At 49.9% G+C, this 14,891-nt stretch overlaps 1 protein-coding gene across 1 annotated transcript; it reads left to right on the forward strand.

Annotated features, from left to right (window-relative positions):
* The first annotated feature begins 3,733 nt into the window (after window positions 1-3,733).
* On the forward strand, window positions 3,734-5,964 carry LOC131555493 (putative per-hexamer repeat protein 5). Its single transcript, XM_058801530.1, has 2 exons — window positions 3,734-5,527; window positions 5,746-5,964. Exons 1-2 carry the CDS (start codon window positions 3,734-3,736, stop codon window positions 5,962-5,964), a joined length of 2,013 nt encoding a protein of 670 aa, XP_058657513.1.
* Window positions 5,965-14,891: the final 8,927 nt, after the last annotated feature.

Below are 14,891 nucleotides of genomic sequence, written 5' to 3' on the forward strand. Positions count from 1 at the left end.
AATTCGGCCCCAAAATCCCGGAATTCAGCCCCAAAATCCCAGAATTCAGCCCCAAAATCCCCGGATTCGGCCCCAAAACCTCCAGAATCAGCCCCAAAACCCCAAAATTCAGCCCCAAATTCCCGGAATTCAACCCCCAAACCCCTCGGTTCATCCACAAAATCCTGGGATCTCGCCCCAAAACCCCAAAATCACGAACTCAGCCCCAAAATCCCGGAATTAGGGACCAAAATCCCAGATTCCACCCCGAAATCCCCAGAACTGGCCCCAAAATCCCCAAGCTTGGCCCCGAAACCCAGAAATTCAGCCCCAAAATCCCCAAATTCAGCCCCAAAATTCCTGAATTCGGCCCCAAACCCGTGGAATTCGGCCCCAAAATCACCGAATTTGGCCATAAAATCCCAAATCTGACCCCAAAATCCCCAAATTTGGCCATAAAATCCCAAATCTGACCCCAAAATCCCCAAATTTGGCCATAAAATCCCGGATCTGACCCCAAAATCCCCAAATTTGGCCATAAAATCCCAAATTGACCCCAAAATCCCCAAACTTGGCCATAAAATCCCAAATCTGACCCCAAAATCCCCAAATTTGGCCATAAAATCCCGGATCTGACCCTAAAATCCCCAAATTTGGCCATAAAATCCCAAATCTGACCCCAAAATCCCCAAATTTGGCCATAAAATCCCAAATCTGACCCCAAAATCCCCAAATTTGGCCATAAAATCCCAAATCTGACCCCAAAATCCCCAAATTTGGCCGTAAAATCCCAAATTGACCCCAAAATCCCCAAATTTGGCCATAAAATCCCAAATCTGACCCCAAAATCCCCAAACTTGGCCATAAAATCCCAAATTGACCCCAAAATCCCCAAATTTGGCCATAAAATCCTGGATGTGACCCCAAAATCCCCAAATTTGGCCATAAAATCCCAAATTGACCCCAAAATCCCCAAACTTGGCCATAAAATCCCGGATCTGACCCCAAAATCCCCAAATTTGGCCATAAAATCCCAAATCTGACCCCAAAATCCCCAAATTTGGCCATAAAATCCCAAATCTGACCCCAAAATCCCCAAATTTGGCCGTAAAATCCCGAATCTGACCCAAAATCCCCAAACTTGGCCATAAAATCCCAAATCTGACCCCAAAATCTCCAAATTTGGCCATAAAATCCCAAATCTGACCCCAAAATCCCCAAATTTGGCCATAAAATCCCAAATCTGACCCCAAAATCCCCAAATTTGGCCATAAAATCCCAAATCTGACCCCAAAATCCCCAAACTTGGCCATAAAATCCCAAATCTGACCCCAAAATCCCCAAATTTGGCCATAAAATCCCAAATCTGACCCCAAAATCCCCAAATTTGGCCATAAAATCCCAAATTGACCCCAAAATCCCCAAATTTGGCCGTAAAATCCCGAATCTGACCCAAAATCCCCAAACTTGGCCATAAAATCCCAAATCTGACCCCAAAATCCCCAAATTTGGCCATAAAATCCCAAATCTGACCCCAAAATCCCCAAATTTGGCCGTAAAATCCCGGATCTGACCCCGAAATCCCCAAATTTGGCATAAAATCCCAAATCTGACCCCAAAATGTCCAGATTTCACCCCAAAATCTTGTAATTCGACCCAAACCTCCCCAAGTTCTGGGCATTTGTCCCCAAAATCCCCACATTCGGCCCCAAAATGCCCAGATTTGTGACCCCAAAATCCTGGAATTCCACCCCAAAATCCAAGATTTGACCCTAAAACCCCAAAATCCGGCCCCCCAAATCCTAAAATTCCGGCCCCAAAACCCCCAGAATTCAGCTCCAAAATCCCCAGATCCGGCCCCAAAATTCCCAACATTTGGCCCCAAAACCTCCAGAATTGGCCCCGAAATCCCAAAATCCCAAAACCCCCAAATCCAGGAATTCAGCCAGAAAATCCCGGATTCCACCCCAAAAAGCCCCAAAAGATTTGGCCCCAAAATTCTCAAAATTCTGCCCGAAAAATTCCAGATTCAGCCCCCAAATCCCAGATTTGGCCCCAAAACCCCCCAAATTCCCAGATTTGGCCCCAAAATCCACCAAAACCCCGAAAGTTTGGGGTTCCCAGACCCCCAAGCCGCTCCCACCCCATAAATTTGGGGTTCCCAAACCCATCCAAGCCCAAAAATTTTGGGGTTTCCTAAAAATTTTGGGGATTTCCAGCAGAATTTGGGGGGTCCCAAACCGCTCCCACCCCACAAATTTTGGGGTTTTCGGGATTTTTGGGGCTCCCTGCAGATTTTGGGGGTTCCCAAACCGCTCCCACCCCACAGATTTTGGGGTTTTTTGGGATTTTTGGGGTTCCCAAACCGCTCCCACCCCACAGATTTTGGGGTTTTTGGGGATTTTTGGGGTTCCCTCACGCAGATTTTGGGGGTCCCCAAACCGCTCCCACCCCACAGATTTTGGGGTTTTTGGGCATTTTGGGGTTTCCTACAGATTTTGGGGTCTCTCCCGGTGCTGTTTCGGGTCCCTCCCGGGGTTTTTTGGGGTTTTTTGGTGATTTCGGGTCTCTCCCGGTGCCGTTTTTGGGGTTTTTTTGGGGGGGATTTCGGGTCCCTCCCGGTGCCGTTTTTGGTCCCTCCCGGTGCCGTTTTTGGGGTTTTTTTTGGAATTTCGGGTTCCCCCGGTGCCGTTTTTGGGGTTTTTTTTGGTGATTTGGGGTCCCTCCCGGTGCCGTTTTTGGGGTTTTTTGGGGGATTTCGGGTCCCTCCCGGTGCCGTTTTTGGGGTTTTTTTTGGGGGATTTCGGGTCCCTCCCGGTGCCGTTTTTGGGGTTTTTTTTGGGGATTTCGGGTCCCTCCCGGTGCCGTTTTTGGGGTTTTTTTGGTGATTTGGGGTCCCTCCCGGTGCCGTTTTTGGGGTTTTTTGGGGGATTTCGGGTCCCTCCCGGTGCCGTTTTTGGGGGTTTTTTTTGGTGATTTCGGGTCCCTCCCGGTGCCGTTTTTGGGGTTTTTTTGGGGATTTCGGGTCCCTCCCGGTGCCGTTTTTGGGGTTTTTTTGGTGATTTGGGGTCCCTCCCGGTGCCGTTTTTGGGGTTTTTTTGGTGATTTGGGGTCCCTCCCGGTGCCGTTTTTGGGGTTTTTTTTTGGTGATTTCGGGTCCCTCCCGGTGCCGTTTTTGGGGTTTTTTGGGGGATTTGGGGTCCCTCCCGGTGCCGTTTTTGGGGTTTTTTTGGGGATTTGGGGTCCCTCCCGGTGCCGTTTTTGGGGTTTTTTTTGGGATTTCGGGTCCCTCCCGGTGCCGTTTTTGGGGGTTTTTTTTGGTGATTTCGGGTCCCTCCCGGTGCCGTTTTTGGGGGTTTTTTGGGGATTTCGGGTCCCTCCCGGTGCCGTTTTTGGGGTTTTTTGGGGGATTTCGGGTCCCTCCCGGTGCCGTTTTTGGGGTTTTTTTTGGGATTTCGGGTCCCTCCCGGTGCCGTTTTTGGGGTTTTTTTTGGGGGATTTCGGGTTCCTCCCGGTGCCGTTCCGGTCCCTGCCGGGGATGCTCCGGCGGTGCCGGTGCCGGGGCGGGGCCGGGGCCGCGTTCCCGCAGTTCCCGCCCCCGTTCTCCCCGCCGTTATCCCGGATTTTATCCCGGTTTGTGTTCCGGTTTGTGTCCCGGTTTGTGTCCCGGTTTGTGTCCCGGTTGTGTCCCGGTTTGTGTCCCGGTTCTCGGTCCCACCATCCCGTTCGGTGTGTGTGCCATCCCGTACCGTACATGGCGCTGCGGCGGCGGCGGCTGCGGCGGGAGCGGAGCCGGCGGGAGCGGGGGCGGGAACGGGGGCGGGAACACCGGGAACGGAGCGAAAACCGGGAACGGGAACGGCGGGAACGGAGCGAAAACCGGGAACGGGAAAAACCGGGAATGGCGGCGGGAAACACCGGGAACGGAGCGAAAACCGGGAACGGGAACGGCGGGAACGGAGCGAAAACCGGGAACGGGAAAAACCGGGAATGGGGCCGGAACAAACCGGGAACGGAGCGAAAACCGGGAACGGGAACGGCGGGAACGGAGCGAAAACCGGGAACGGAAAAAACCGGGAATGGGGCGGGAAAAACCGGGAACGGAGCGAAAACCGGGAACGGGAACGGCGGGAACGGAGCAAAAACCGGGAACGGACAAAACCGGGAATGGGGCGGGAAAAACCGGGAACGGAGCGAAAACCGGGAATGGGAACGGCGGGAACGGAGGGAAAACCGGGAACGGGAAAAACCGGGAATGGCGGCGGGAACACCGGGAACGGAGCGAAAACCGGGAACGGGAACGGCGGGAACGGAGCGAAAACCGGGAACGGAAAAAACCGGGAACGGGGGCGGGAAAAACCGGGAACGGAGCGAAAACCGGGAACGGGAACGGCGGGAACGGAGCAAAAACCGGGAACGGAAAAAACCGGGAATGGGGCGGGAAAAACCGGGAACGGAGCGAAAACCGGGAACGGGAACGGCGGGAACGGAGGGAAAACCGGGAACGGACAAAACGGGAATGGCGGCGGGAAAAATCGGGAACGGAGCGAAAACCGGGAACGGGAACGGCGGGAACGGAGGGAAAACCGGGAACGGGAAAAACCGGGAACGGGGGCGGGAACACCGGGAACGGAGCGAAAACCGGGAACGGGAACGGCGGGAACGGAGCGAAAACCGGGAACGGGGAAAACCGGGAATGGGGGCGGGAAAAACCGGGAACGGAGGGAAAACCGGGAACGGAGGGAAAACCAGGAACGGGAACGGGAATGGAGGGAAAACCGGGAACGGGGGCGGAACAAACTGGGAATGGGGGCGGGAAACACCGGGAATGGGGGCAGGAAAAACCGGGAACGGAGGGAAAACCGGGAACGGGAACAGCGGGAAAACCGGGAACGGGAATGGAGAGAAAACCGGGAATGAAGGGAAAACCGGGAACGGGAATGGAAACGGAGGGAAAACCAGGAACGGAGGGAAAACCGGGAATGGGAACGGGAAACACCGGGAATGGAGGGAAAACCGGGAACGGGGGCGGGAAAAACCGGAAACAACGGGGAAAACCGGAAACAACGGGGAAAACCGGGAACGGGAACGGGAAAAAACGGGAACGGGAACGGCGGGAACGGGAATAGAGGGAACAGTGGGGAAAACCGGGAACGGGAACAACGGGAGCGGGAAAACCGGGAATGGAGGGAAAACCGGGAACGGGAACAACGGGAACGGCAGCGGGGAAAACCGGGAGTGGGAACAACGGGAACCGGAATGGGAGCGGGAACGGGAGCGGCTCCGCCCGCGGGAACAACCGGGAACGGAGGGAAAACCGGGAATGAGAATGCAGGGAGAACCGGGAACGGGAACGGGAACGGGAGGGAAGTGGTTCCGCCCATGGGAACGGGAACGACCGGGAACAACGGAAAAACCGGGAATGCAGGGGAAACCGGGAACGGGGATGCAGGGAACACCGGGAGTGGGAAAACCGGGAACGGGAACGGGAAAAGCGGGAACGGAGAAAACCAGGAACGGGAACGGGAAAAACCCGGGAATGGGGAAAGCTCGGAATGGGGAAAACCGGGAATGGGAGCGGAGGGGAAACCGGGAACGGGAGCAACAGGAATGGGAAAAAAACCAGGAATGGGAGCAACAGGAAAACTGGGAATGGGAATGGGAATGGGAAAAACGGGAATGGGAACGGCGGGAATGGGAAAACTGGGAATGGAAAACCAGGAATGGAAAACTGGGAATGGATCGGGATAAACGGGAATGGATCAGGATTGGAAACCGGGAATGGATCGGGATAAATGGGAATGGATCGGGATGGGAAACCAGGAATGGATCGGGATAAACGGGAATGGATCGGGATGGGAAACCAGGAATGGAAAACCAGGAATGGATCGGGATAAACGGGAATGGATCGGGATGGGAAACCAGGAATGGATCGGGATAAACGGGAATGGATCGGGATGGGAAACCGGGAATGGATCGGGATAAACGGGAATGGATCGGGATGGGAAACCGGGAATGGATCGGGATAAACGGGAATGGATCAGGATTGGAAACCGGGAATGGATCGGGATAAACTGGAATGGATCAGGATGGGAAACCAGGAATGGATCGGGATAAACTGGAATGGATCAGGATGGGAAACCAGGAATGGATCGGGATAAACGGGAATGGATCGGGATGGGAAACCAGGAATGGATCGGGATAAACGGGAATGGATCGGGATGGGAAACCAGGAATGGATCGGGATAAATGGGAATGGATCAGGATGGAAAACCGGGAATGGATCGGGATCACCGGGAATGGGGTCAAGGGATGATTGTGATATTGGGAATGGGACTGGGATTGGGGTGGGGAATTGGGAATGGGGTTGGGATGAACGGGAATGGGAACTGGGAATGGGATAATCGGGAATGGGATTGGGAAAACCTGGAATGGGGTTGGGATCATTGACAATAGGGCTGGGACAATCGGGAATGGGGTTGGGACAGTCAGAAATGGGATTGGGACAATCGGGAATGGGATTGGGACAATTGGGAATGGGATTGGGAACTGGGAATAGGCCCTGGAAACTGGGAATGGGATTGGGATAATTGGGAATGGGAACTGGGAATGGGATTGGGATAATTGGGAATGGGGTCGAGGTGATGGGAATGGGTCTGAGACAATCGGGAATGAGAACCAGGAATGGGATTGGGATATTGAGAGTGGGACTGGGATGTCGGGATTGGGATAACTGGGAATGGGATAACTGGGATAAACTGGGAATGGGAACCAGGAGTGGGGCTGGGATAAACTGGGAATGGGGTCGGGATAAACTGGGAATGGGGTTGGGATAAACTGGAATGGGATTGGGACATTGGGAATGGGATAACTGGGAATGGGATCGGGATAAACTGGGATTGGGATCAGGATAAACTGGAATGGGATTGGGCACCGGGAATGGGATTGAGATATCGGGATTGGGATAATTGGGAATGGGATTGCGAATGGGATTTGGAACTGGGAATGGGAACCAGGAGTGGGGCTGGGATAAACTGGGAATGGGATCGGGATAAACTGGGAATGGGGTTGGGATATTGGGATATTGGGAATGGGATAACTGGGAATGGGATCGGGATAAACTGGGAATGGGGCCAGAATACCAGGAATGGAAAAAGTGGGATTGGGATATTGGGAATGGGAATGGGATAACTGGGAATGGGATTGGGATAAACTGGGAATGGGGCCGGGCACCGGGAATGGGGTTGAGATATCAGGATTGGGATAATTGGGAATGGGATTGCGAATGGGATTTGGAACTGGGAATGGGAACCAGGAGTGGGGCTGGGATAAACTGGGAATGGGATCGGGATAAACTGGGAATGGGGTTGGGATAAACTGGAATGGGATAAGTGGGAATGGGATAGGGATAAACTGGGAATGGGGCTGGGCACCGGGAATGGGATTGGGATATTGGGAATGGGATAACTGGGAATGGGATCGGGATAAACTGGGAATGGGGCCAGAATAGCAGGAATGGAAAAATGGGATTGGGATATTGGGAATGGGATAACTGGGAATGGGATGGGGATAAACTGGGAATGGGATTGGGCACTGGGAATGGGATTGGGATATCAGGATTGGGATAATTGGGAATGGGATTGCGAATGGGATTTGGAACTGGGAATGGGAACCAGGAGTGGGGCTGGGATAAACTGGGAATGGGATCGGGATAAACTGGGAATGGGGCTGGGCACCGGGAATGGGATTGGGATATTGGGAATGGGATAACTGGGAAAGGGATGGGGATAAACTGGGAATGGGGCTGGGCACCGGGAATGGAAATGGGGATAAACTGGAAAGGGGTTGGGATATCAGGAATGGGACTGGGATAAACTGGAATTGGGTTGGGATACTGGGAATGGGATTGGGATGACCTGGGAGTGGGGCTGGGACAATCAGGAGTGGGGCTGGGATAACTGGGAATCGGCCCTGGGAATGGGGAATGGGATAACTGGGAATGGGGCTGGGATATCAGGAATGGGAACGGGATAATCAGGAATGGCATATTGGGAATGGGAACTGGGAACTGGGAATGGGATTGGGATATTGGGAATGGGACAAACTGGAATGGGGCTGGGATAACTGAGAATAGGGCTGGGGTAACCGGGAATGGGAACTGGGAATGGGATAACTGGGATAACTGGGAATGGGAACTGGGAATGGGATAACTGGGATAACTGGGAATGGGAACTGGGAATGGGATAACTGGGATAACTGGGAATGGGAACTGGGAATGGGATAACTGGGATAACTGGGAATGGGATAACTGGGCTAACTGGGAATGGGAACTGGGAATGGGATAACTGGGAATGGGAACTGGGAATGGGATAATTGGGATAACTGGGAATGGGAACTGGGAACTGGGAATGGGGCTGGGATACGGGAAATGGAAATTGGGAATGGGATCAGGGTAATTGGGAATGGGGCCTGGGGAACCGGGAACAGGAACTGGGAATGGGATCGGGAGCCAGGGATGGGACTGGGACAGTCAGGAATGGGAACTGGGATAGTTGGGATTGGGGTTGGGAACTGGGAATGGGATTGGGATAAACTGGAATAGGGTTGGGATAATGGGGGATGGGACAGTCAGGAACGGGAATGGGATAATGGGAATGGGATAATGGGATATTGGGATAATGGGATATTGGGAACTGGGATAATGGGAATGGGAACTGGGATATTGGGAATGGGATATTGGGATAATGGGATAATGGGATAATGGGGATGGGATAATGGGAATGGGATAATGGGATATTGGGATAATGGGAATGGGAACTGGGATAATGGGATAATGGGGATGGGATATTGGGGATGGGATAATGGGGATGGGATAATGGGATATTGGGATAATGGGATATTGGGAATGGGATATTGGGATAATGGGATAATGGGAATGGGAACTGGGATATTGGGAATGGGATATTGGGATAATGGGATAATGGGATATTGGGATAATGGGATATTGGGATAATGGGAATGGGAACTGGGATATTGGGGATGGGATATTGGGAATGGGATATTGGGATAATGGGATAATGGGAATGGGAACTGGGATATTGGGATAATGGGATAATGGGGATGGGATAATGGGAATGGGATAATGGGAATGGGATAATGGGGATGGGATAATGGGATATTGGGATAATGGGATATTGGGATAATGGGAATGGGAACTGGGATATTGGGAATGGGATATTGGGGATGGGATATTGGGGATGGGATAATGGGATATTGGGATAATGGGATATTGGGATAATGGGAATGGGAACTGGGATAATGGGAATGGGATATTGGGATAATGGGATAATGGGGATGGGATAATGGGATATTGGGATAATGGGATATTGGGATAATGGGATATTGGGAATGGGATAATGGGAATGGGAACTGGGATAATGGGAATGGGAACTGGGATATTGGGGATGGGATATTGGGGATGGGATATTGGGGATGGGATATTGGGATATTGGGATAATGGGATAATGGGAATGGGATATTGGGATAATGGGATAATGGGGATGGGATAATGGGAATGGGATATTGGGGATGGGATATTGGGGATGGGATAATGGGATAATGGGATAATGGGAATGGGATAATGGGAATGGGAACTGGGATATTTGGATAATGGGAGAATGGGAATGGGATATTGGGGATGGATAATGGGATATTGGGATAATGGGATATTGGGATAATGGGAATGGGAACTGGGATATTTGGATAATGGGATATTGGGATATTGGGCTTTGGACCAGAATGGGGCCGGGATAATCGAGAATGAGAAGCAGGAATGGGATTGGGATATTGAGAGTGGGATTGGGATGCTGGGAATGGGGTTCAGATCATGGCAATTGTAGCCAGGAATGGGACTGGGACAATCAGGGATGGGACTGGGATATGGGGAATGGGAAAACTGGGAACTGGGAATGGGGTAAACTGGAATGGGATCGGGATAAACTGGGAATGGGACTGGGATATCAGGAATGGGATTGGGACAATAATGTTGAATCAATAATCAATAATAAATCAATAATAAATATTGAAAAAAACAAACAAACAAACAAAAACCAGGCCACCGAGACGTTTGGAATTTTTCCATTCCCGTTTTTATTGAAAGCTTTGACCCCAAAGAGCCCCAAATCCCCAAAGTTTGACCCCAAAATTTCTGGATTTCCCCCAGAATCCCAATCCCAAAATTTCATCCCAAAGTTCCCAGATTTTTTCCAGGAATCCCAGAGCTTTCATCCCTAAAACTCCTGGATTTCTCCCAGGGTTTTTTTTTTTCCCAAAACTTCAGAATTTTGATCCCAAAACCCCAAAATTCTTGGATTTTCCCAGAATCCCCAAAACCCCCAAATCCCAAAGTTTCACCCCAAAATTCCCAGATTTTTTCCAGGAATTCCAGGACTCTAATTCCCAAAACTCAAAAGTCCCAAATTTTTATCTTCAAAAATCCTGGATTTTCACCGGAATCCCAATCCCAAAACCCCCAAATTCCCAGATTTTTTCCGGATTTGGGAATTTTTGACCCCAAACCCACAGATCCCAGATTTCCACCCCGTTCCCGTTGGCAATTCCAGGCTTTTCTGGGAATTCTGACCCCAAAACCCCAAATCCCAAAGTTTGATCCCAGAAAAACCCCAAATTCCCAGATTTTCCCCAGAATTTCAATCCTCAAACCCCCAAATCCCGAAGTTCAACCCCAAAATTCCAGGATTTTCCCCTGAAATTCCAGAATTTCAATGCCAAAAACCCCCAAATCCCAAACCTTGATCCCCAAAAATTCCCAGAATTTTGATCCCAGGAATCCCCAAAATTCCCAGATTCTTGCAGGAATTCTGGAATTTTCATCCCCAAAATCCCCAACCCCCCCCCAAATTCCCAGATTTTTTCCAAAACTCCCAATCCCAAAACCCGCAAATCCCGAAGTTCAATCCCAAACTTCCCCGATTTTTCCAGGAATTCCACAATTTTTATCCCAAAAAATCCCCGAATCCCAAAATTCTCAGATTTTCCCAGAATCCCAATCCCAAAGAGACCCAAATCCCAAAGTTTCCTCCTCAAAACTCCCAGTTCTTCCTGGAATTCTGACCCCAAATCCCCCAAATCCCAAAATTTAACCCCCAAAATTCCCAGGTTTGTCCGGGAATTCCAGAATTTCCATCCCCAACCCCCCAAAATTCCCAGGTTTTCCCCAGAATTCCCAGATTTTCCCCAATTCCTGGAATTTCCCCCCGTTCCCGTCGGCAATTCCAGGATGTTTTGGGAATTCTGACCCCAGAATTCTCCAGATTTTTCCCGGAATTTCAATCCCAAAACCCCCAGAATTCCCAGATTTTCCCCAGAATTCCCGGATTTTCCCCAAAATTCCTGTATTTCCCCCAATTCCCAGATTTTCACCCCATTCCCAGTGGCAATTCCAGGATTTTTTTGGGAATTCTGACCCCAATTCCCAAAGTTTTACCCCCACAATTCCCAGATTTTCCCCACAATTCCCAGATTTCCCCCAATTCCCAGATTTTCACCCTGTTCCCGTTGGCAATTCCAGGATTTTTTGGGAATTCTGACCCCAAAATTCCCGGATTTTTCCCAGAATTTCAATCCCAAATCCTAAAGTTTTACCCCCAAATTTCCGGATTTTCCCCAAATTTCTGGATTTTCACCCCGTTCCCGGCGGCAATTCCAGGATTTTCCGGGAGTTTTAATCCCAAATCCCAAACTCTGACCCCAAAATTCCCCAGATTTTTCCCAGAATCCCAATCCCAAAAAACCCCAAATCCCAAAGTTTGACCCCGAACCCCGGGTTTTCCCCAATCCCCAGATTTCACCCCGTTCCCGTCGGCAATTCCAGGATTTTTTGGGAATTCTGACCCCAATTCCCAAAGTTTTACCCCAAAATTCCCAGATTTTCCCAGAATTTCAATCACAAAACCCCCAAAATTCCCAGATTTTCCCCAAATCCCAGATTTTTCACCCCGTTCCCGTTGGCAATTCCAGGATTGTTTTGGGAATTCCGACCCCAAATCCCAAAGTTTTACCCCCAAAATTCCCGGATTTTCCCCAAAACTCCAAATCCCAGATTTTTATCTCGTTCCTGTCGGCAATTCCAGGATTTTCTGGGAATTCCAACCCCAAATCCCAAAGTTTGACCCCAAAATTCCCGGATTTTCCCAGAATCCCAATCCCAAATCCCCAAATCCCAAACTTTGCCCCCAAACCCCAAAGTTTGACCCCAATTCCCAGATTTTCCCCACCAAATCCCAGATTTCCACCCCGTTCCCGGTGGCAATTCCAGGATTTTTTTGGGAATTCTGACCCCAAATCTCAAAGTTTGACCCCAAATCCCAGATTTTCCCCAAAATTCCCAGATTTTCCCCAAAATCCAGATTTTCCCCCGTTCCCATTGGCAATTCCAGGATTTTCTGGGAATTTTGGTCACAAATCCCAAAGTTTGACACCAAGATTCCCAGATTTTTCCCCAGAATTTCAATCCCAAAACCCCCAAAATTCCCAGATTTTCCCCAAAATTCCCGGATTTTCACCCCGTTCCCTTCGGCAATTCCAGCATGTTTTGGGAATTCCCAGATTTTCCCAGATTTTCCCAGAATCCCAATCCCAAAAGCCCCAGGTTTTTCCCGGATTTTCCCCAAATTCCCGGATTTCCCCCAAATTTCCGGATTTTCACCCCGTTCCCAGTGGCAATTCCAGGATGTTTTGGGAACTCTGACCCCCAAATTCCCCAGATTCTTCCCAGAATTTCAATCCCAAAACCCCCAGAATTCCCGGATTTTTCCCCAAATTCCCGGATTTTCCCAAAATTTTCGGATTTTCCCCAGAATTCCCGGAGTTTCCCCAAAGTTCCCGGATTTTTCCCAGAATTCCCGGATTTTCCCCAAATTTCCCAGATTTTCACCCCATTCCCGTCGGCAATTCCAGGATGTTTTGGGAATTCTGACCCCAAAATTCCCCAGATTTTCCCTGAATCCCAATCCCAAATCCCAAACATTTACCCCCAGAATTCCCGGATTTCCCCCAAATTTCCCGGATTTTCACCCCGTTCCCGTCGGCAATTCCAGGATGTTTTGGGAACTCTGACCCCCAAATTCCCCAGATTTTTCCCGGAATTTCAATCCCAAAACCCCCAGAATTCCCAGAGTTTTCCCCAGAATTCCCAGACTTTTCCCCAAAGTTCCCAGATTTCCCCCAGAATTCCGGGATTTTCCCCAAATTTCCGGATTTTCACCCCGTTCCCGTCGGCAATTCCAGGATGTTTTGGGAACTCTGACCCCCAAATTCCCCAGATTTTTCCCGGAATTTCAATCCCAAATCCCAAACGTTTACCCCCAAATTTCCGGGAGTTTTCCCAGAATCCCAATCCCAAATCCCAAATTCCCGGATTTTCCCCAAAGTTCCCGGATTTTCACCCCGTTCCCGTCGGCAATTCCAGGATGTTTTGGGAATTCTGACTCCAAAATTCCCCAGATTTTTCCCGCAATTTCAATCCCAAAACCCCCAGAATTCCCGTTTTTTTTCCCCAGAATTCCCGGATTTTCCCCAGAATTCCCATTTTTTTCCCCAGAATTCCCAGATTTTCCTCAGAATTCCCGTTTTTTCCCCCAGAATTCCCGGATTTTCCCCAGAATTCCCGTTTTTTTTCCCAGAATTCCCGGATTTTTCCCCAAATTTCCCGGATTTTCAGCCGTTTCCCGGTGTGGGTGACCCCAAAATTCCCCAGATTTTTCCCGGAATTTCAATCCCAAAACCCCCAGAATTCCCGTTTTTTCCCCAGAATTCCCGGATTTTCCCCAGAATTCCCGGATTTTCCCCAGAATTCCCGGATTTTCAGCCGTTTCCCGGTGTGGGTGACCCCAAAATTCCCCAGATTTTTCCCGGAATTTCAATCCCCAAACCCCCAGAATTCCCGTTTTTTCCCCAGAATTCCCGGATTTTCCCCAAATCTCCCAAATTTTCCCCCCATTCCCGTCGGCAATTCCAGGATGTTTTGGGAATTCTGAACCCAGAATTCCCCAGATTTTCCCTGAATCCCAATCCCAAAACCCCCAGAATTCCCGTTTTTTCCCCAAATTCCCGTATTTTTCCCCAGAATTCACGTTTTTCCCCAGAATTCCCGGGTTTTTCCCCAGAATTCCCATTTTTTTCCTGACCCCAAAATTCCCCAGATTTTTCCCGGAATTTCAATCCCCAAAACCCCCAGAATTCCCGTTTTTTTCCCCAGTATTCCCATTTTTTTTCCCAGAATTCCCGTTTTTTTTCCCCAGAATTCCCGTTTTTTTCCCCAGAATTCCCAGATTTTTCCCCAGTATTCCCATTTTTTTCCCCAGAATTTCCGTTTTTTCCCCCAGAATTCCCGGGTTTTTCCCCAGAATTCCCATTTTTTTCCTGACCCCAAAATTCCCCAGATTTTTCCCGGAATTTCAATCCCCAAAACCCCCAGAATTCCCGTTTTTTTCCCCAGTATTCCCATTTTTTTCCCCAGTATTCCCATTTTTTCCCCCAGAATTCCCGGATTTTCCTCAGGATTCCCGTTTTTTTCCCCAGAATTCCCGGATTTTTCCCCAGATTCCCGTATTTTCCCCAGAATTCCCATTTTTTTCCCCAGAATTCCCGGTTTTTTCCCCAAATTCCCGTATTTTTCCCCAAATTTCCCGGATTTTCAGCCGTTTCCCGGTGTGGGTGACCCCAAAATTCCCCAGATTTTCCCCGGAATTTCAATCCCCAAACCCCCAGAATTCCCGTTTTTTTCCCCAGAATTCCCAGATTTTCCCCAGAATTCCCAGGTTTTCACCCCGTTCCCGTTGGCAATTCCAGAATATTTTGGAAATTCTGACCTCAAAATTCCGCAGATTTTT

This window comes from Ammospiza caudacuta, chromosome 3 (assembly GCF_027887145.1).
Source record: "Ammospiza caudacuta isolate bAmmCau1 chromosome 3, bAmmCau1.pri, whole genome shotgun sequence".
Classification (NCBI taxonomy): Eukaryota; Metazoa; Chordata; class Aves; order Passeriformes; family Passerellidae; genus Ammospiza; species Ammospiza caudacuta.

What these genes read in the sequence shown, in the direction of transcription:
- LOC131555493 (XM_058801530.1), top strand. Translation starts at nt 3,734, where the DNA reads ATGGCGCTGCGGCGGCGGCGGCTGCGGCGGGAGCGGAGCCGGCGGGAG. An exon ending in AAAACCCGGGAATGGGGAAA is followed by an intron (nt 5,528 to 5,745) that starts GCTCGGAATGGG and finishes GGAATGGATCAG; the next exon opens with GATTGGAAACCGGGAATGGA.